This window comes from Notolepis coatsorum, assembly GCF_963971535.1.
Source record: "Notolepis coatsorum genome assembly, chromosome: 4".
NCBI classification, from domain to species: Eukaryota; Metazoa; Chordata; class Actinopteri; order Aulopiformes; family Paralepididae; genus Notolepis; species Notolepis coatsorum.
In genome coordinates, this window is record NC_140168.1 from 193,045,537 (window position 1) to 193,051,536 (window position 6,000).

A 6,000-nucleotide genomic window follows, 5' to 3' on the forward strand; every position below is an offset into this window, starting at 1 on the left:
AAAGTATTCTGTACTTCTGTATGACAACTAATAAAGAAACTTGAGAAACTTGAGATGGGCCCGAGCTAAACCTAACCTCCGAACCTGCAGCTGGACCCGTTTTGACTGTGTGAAACATAGCAAGCTAGTGTACAGCTATAACAACACAGGCTAAATTAAACTTTGCGCCAACATTAGGACCGAAGTATAAACCCAGGATGCGATCCACGGGGGGAGCTGGGTCAGCCATGGCTCCCTTAGATCAGACATCAGCTCCCTTGAAAACATGATTTGTGAATCTTTGGGGGGTCTCTAAATTACTGAAAATAAATGCTACTTTTGCCATGCATTTCTAATTTTTCTGTAATTTTCTGTATCATCATCGTGTATAATAATAAACGTATGCTATTTTGGATGTATGCTTAATGATTTGCGCACTAATTCACACACGTAATATGGCAACATGCATGCTATTCTTGCAATTACCATTTGGAGCGCGGCGGCGCTGCAGCCTGCACGCACGGCACAAATCAAACTTGACCCACGTTGTAACCTGTGGCTGTGACTTGTTGACAGTGATCGTTTTGACAGGTAAATAAGGTCACTCAGGAATGGATAATGTCTAAACGAAAAATGCAACAAGTAAGCCTAACCAATTTTGGTTTCACGAAGACAGTGAAGCAGTCAATCGATTTGACAGAGCAGCAGGAGGCGGGATCATCTACAGGCGACGCCGTTACAATTACACCTGCTGCTGGTGCTGCTCCGGTGGGGACTATTATTGACAATGCCCGGTGACCGTGCCGGCGCCTGCGGTCGTATCAGAACACAGGATAGGATACTGTAGACAGTGTTGGATGATGATCTATCATCTATCTAACTAAATGGATACTTTTTTTTTATCATGGAATGTGCTGTGGAAGCCCAGACCGTCCAGACGGCCGGACCTCAACAAGTGAGTTGTCTAGTATTATGTGTTCTGTAGTTACTGAAACTGATTGAATATATGACAGGATTCAAGAGGTTTATTTGTCACATACATACATACGGTACACAAGGCCTACAGGCTACAGTAACGTCTGCGATCACAGTATCCTCCAACAGTCCGACTCCTCCCTGAGAGGCGTGCCTAATTACTTTTTAAATTATTTTATCTGGGTTGAACATGATTTGTGGAACTCCCTCTGGTGTTGTGGTCGTGGTATTCACTGACCTTTGGGAAGTATTTTGACATGCACATGGGTATCTTAGTGGTGTAGTGTATCTTGTAGACCAGGCTTATTGCAAGTTGCTGTACTCTGTCGTCTACTCTAAGCCATCCTAGGTTGTCAAAGTGGGCAGGGGTGAGGTGGGTTTTAGGAGTAAGGTCAAGCAGTAGTCTGTTTTGTGATGTTTGTAATCTTGTTTTTAGTGCCTTTGAGGTGCTTTGGTACCATGAGGTGCAAGCATAGTCGTAGTACTCTTGAATGAGTGCTCCTGTTAGAGTCTTCAAGGTATTCTTGTTTACCAGAGAGGAGATCCGGTACAGGAATCTAGTTCGTTGGTTGACTTAGTTTTATTACATTGGATCCCATTTTGTCACAGGAAAGATTTGCCTCTATAGGATGGAACCCAGGTAGGTAATTTCATCTTTCCTTTTAAGATAAGATAAGATATTCCTTTATTGATCCCCTTGGGGAAATTCAGGCATCATAGCAGCATGGGGGAAGGGGGGGGGGGTACAGGTAGTGAAAACAACACAAGCAGTGTAAACAAATAGGTCAATATAATTTACTATCTAACTAACTGAAATATATTTTCACATTGTCACATAAGGTGCAGTATGCATAAGGTAGTGTTATAATTTACTATTTAACTAACTGAAATATACATTATTCATAGTATCACAATATCCACATAAGGTGCAGTATGCATAAGGTAGTGTTATTGTCCTACTTGGGTTCCTATTAGTTCTAGGTCGATGTCTGGCAGCAGTCCCTGCCCACTGTTGTGGAGCCTGATGGCCACTGGTATGAAGGACTGTCCGAGGCGGTTAGTTGAGTGTCGGGGGGTATGAGTCTGTGGCTTCCTTGTCACCTTCACCTAATATGTTTTGATCTGGTCAGGTGCACTGTCACCTAATATGTTTTGATCTGATCAGGTGCGCTGTCACCTAATATGTTTTGATCTGGTCAGGTGCGCTGTCACCTAATATGATTTCATCTGGTCAGGTGCGCTGTCACCTAATATGATTTCATCTGGTCAGGTGCGCTGTCACCTAATATGTTTTCATCTGGTCAGGTCCGCTGTCACCTAATGTTAATATGTTTTCATCTGTGTCCACTGACCACTGACACACAGTGGGGGATGTTTTAAAAATATTATTTAATATATAATATAATATAATAATTTGTGCTTCACCTAAAAATTTGGTCAGCAGCCTCCACTGGTGTCCAGGTAGGCCCTATTGTTCTGGATAAAATTCGGCTGGCTAACGTTAGCTAACGTTAGTGTCCAGGCTTTAGTTTTACAAACACTGCTACTTACTTTTTTTCTGATCCAGATGCATAAGTCCACTTCTTCATGTTGCTCAGTTGCTGGTTTAATTTAGCCTACTGTGTGCTGTTACAGGTGTACTGTATTGTACCCATTCTGCAATCTGTTAATAAAAACTACTTAAACTGAGATAAAAGAATATATATATATATCATCAAACGATGCAGTGCACAATAAGTTGATGAAGTTCAACAATTGAATAAAGATCTTAAAATATGAATTATTATATTAGGCAAATTAATCTCTTCTTTTCTATGTCAGCCTCTTTCAAGGCAAATTGCACACAGTCAAAACAGTCCAGCTGCAGTTCCGTAGCATTAGCTGGGGCCAATCTCTGATTGGATTTCAAGGTTGTCACCACAATGTGGCACGGCGTGAACCAATCAATCAAGTGCGCATGGCCTCACTACCCGCCTTTTTAAAATTCAAATACCCTATTTTGATTGGATAATTATATTCTTAAACCCAACCTGTGCACTAGTTTTGCAGTGAGTGATTGACAGCTGGCCATTATGTGCAGTTATGGGATCAGGCCAGGTAAGAGAGCTCAGAGCTGTCACTTGGACATTTTTGAAGAAAAAAATTACTTAGAAATATAATAAATTCACTGGCATTGTTTTTTTCACAGAGGAAAACATTTCTAATAAAAAGAAAATAATAAAAAGAAAATAATAATAATAATAATAATAATAATAATAATAATAATAATAATAATAATAATAATAATAATAATAATAATAATTAAAAAAAATATATATATATTATGTATATTAAAATTGTGTCTGTATATTAGTGAAGTACTGCCTCACTAGTTGTCATGCAATAACCTCCACTGGTGTGTGTGTGTGTGTGTGTGTGTGTGTGTGTGTGTGTGTGTGTGTGTGTGTGTGTGTGTGTGTGTAGTTATGGAGCAGAGGTCTGTGGGACTCTCTACTTGGAGGGGTTCGTCTTCAGACGGGAGATTCTGAAAGGGGGCAGAGCCAAGTGATTGATCTACAGGGTGGCCAGTACCGCTCTGGATCCCGGGGATGTATCAATGTTGAGACCTCCTCCAGCTTATGTCTAACTGACTTGTGATTGGTTGCCTTGTATATATAGTGCTATGCTGATTGACAGCTGTATTTGGTGGTCCCACCCATTGCACTGAGCCACCAGACTGCTGAGAGTGGATGACAAAAAACGACATTATGGTAAATACTGTGTAGCAGATGCAGCTTTATTTAGGCTCCTCTTTTTTAATCTGTTTTTTTATTGAGCTATATTTCTTTTTTACTTTGAAACATTTTCTCAAGGTTTTGTGAATACTGTATTATCTCAAACAGAAATGAACAAAAGAATCATTACCTCGTCAAAATGAATAACTCCTCCTGAAAGACGGCTGCTTATTCCCTTATCTGCTGGTCAGACAAGGGGCGTCTTTAATGAAACCAGCAGCTTGGTTAGCTATGCAATACAGTGTATTATTGTATTATTATCATTATTATTAGTAGGAGTATTACTATTATTTGTATTATTATTACTGTTGTTATTATGTCATGTTTTCATATTGTGTTATCTTATGTTAAATATAGCCTACTAGCCTGTAGCCTATGTGTGTCTGCCTTTTGAGTTTCCAAATATTTTTGTGATTAATTAAAATCCTTTTTTCTAAGGCTTGGATAATAGTCCTTTTCATTTTAGACTCTTGTTTTCTTTCATGTCGGTCATAATCAGGGGTGTAAAAAGTACCCAGAAATTATACTTAAGTGAAAGTATGGGTACCATCTCAAAATCGTACTCAAGTAAAAGTCAGAGTATCTGGCTAAAAACACACTTAAGTAAAAGTCAAAAAGTTTCTACTTTTAAATGTAGTAAAAAGTCAAAGTAAAAACTTTTTTTTATTGCAAGGAATAGACCAGGGGTCTCAAACTCATTCCATCGTGGGCCAAGTTTGCATTTTAACTACACATTGCACCAGATGAATTAGTTGAAGAGGTGAGCCAATTAGTGAAATCATCAGCTGGTGTTTAGGCAAGGTTGGAATGAAACCAAGCATACACTCGGCCCACAATGGAATGTGTTCTGTGATAGACAATGCTGAAATTAAAGAACAGAGGACACTTTTTTTGCATTAAAATGATTTAATGCACTTCTCCATCAAATTTTTTAAAACATGGATGGCATTCATATCACAGCATCCAGTTGTAAAGTTGGCCAAACTACAGCCTTGGACATTTTTTTTTTTTTTGTATACGTGTGTTCAACATTGCACATCCTAAGGTTCTTGTCAAATAGTTGAAAATCATTTTTAAATCGGCACTGTTTAGTGGTTAATGAAAATATCCACTGAAAGCTTGTTAGCATTTTGTAGCAATGCTAATGGAAACAAATGGGTTCAGCTTGCCAGTTTACCAAACCAGATACTGGCTAGCTGACCCAATTAGCTTCCACCACTAGCATTGCTACAAAATGTTAACAAGCTTAAAGTGGAAATTTCTCAGTAAGTGTAGTGGAGAATTTAAAATGGTTTTCAACTATTTGACCTGATTAAGTTGAGTCAAGTGTGCTGTTGGTGGAACTTAACAAAACAAATACATGGTGTTCTGAAGGTCCAGATTAACACTGAAAGTCTGCGTTTATTATTTTGTATAACTTATATATATATATATTTTTTTTTTTTTTTTTATTATTGCAAAACAGAAATTATTAAAAGTCAGTACTCAACACATAATGCATAATGAAACTAACAGTCAAGGTGGTTAAAATTACATGCAAGTACAGAAACAAGACAAAAAAAAAAAAGTCTATAATAATATTTTACCGTATACAGTGTATATCCAGCGAAATTAACAATTATACAAATGCTTATATAGGACATACCCCTAATACCTATTTTCTAAAACCCTACACACATATGCTCCAGCTCGAACCCCCCCCCTCCCGGACCCCTCCTTGGATAGTACCTCCATTATCCCTCACTCCTAACCAGACACTACCATTATAAGCTAGCTTTTATTCTCTCCACCACTTCTACCCACATTGACATTTTGGATTCGTTGAGACCCAGAATTCTTGCTGTAGATATTTCTTGATATATCACATCGAGATATGTAAGAGACCAAACTTTCCGGCACATTTTTTCCGGTTGAAACCAGCGTGATGCGATCAGTTTTTTAGCTACTGTGATACCCGATAAAACCAATCTCTTTAGCTGTGGATTTACTGCAAACTCAAAAACATCATTCAAAAGCAATACAGAGGGGTGTACTGGTATATTCCAAGATACAAGTTTTGATAATTGATGGGTCACATCTTTCCAGAATGCCTTAACTGGTGGGCAGTCCCAATACATGTGCATAAATGTCCCTTCGTCTCCATTTGTACATTGGGAGCATTTTGAGTCTTGTTTCAGGCCCATTCTGTTCAGTCTTATAGGAGTCAAGTATGTCCTGTGAATATAGTTAAGATTGATTTGTTGATGGTCCGGGTTCCTTGATGTAAGACGGA

At 38.5% G+C, this 6,000-nt stretch overlaps 1 protein-coding gene across 1 annotated transcript in view; it reads left to right on the forward strand.

Moving 5' to 3' along the window:
• LOC311226366 (calpain-5) overlaps positions 1 to 3,591 on the forward strand; it is a gene marked incomplete at its 3' end in the record, with an annotated part of 219,655 nt that extends 216,064 nt beyond the window's left edge. The window contains 1 exon segment of the mRNA XM_084311795.1: positions 3,418 to 3,591. Within this exon segment, the coding sequence (XP_084167921.1) occupies positions 3,418 to 3,591 (174 nt within the window).
• Between the last annotated feature and the right edge of the window lie 2,409 nt (positions 3,592 to 6,000).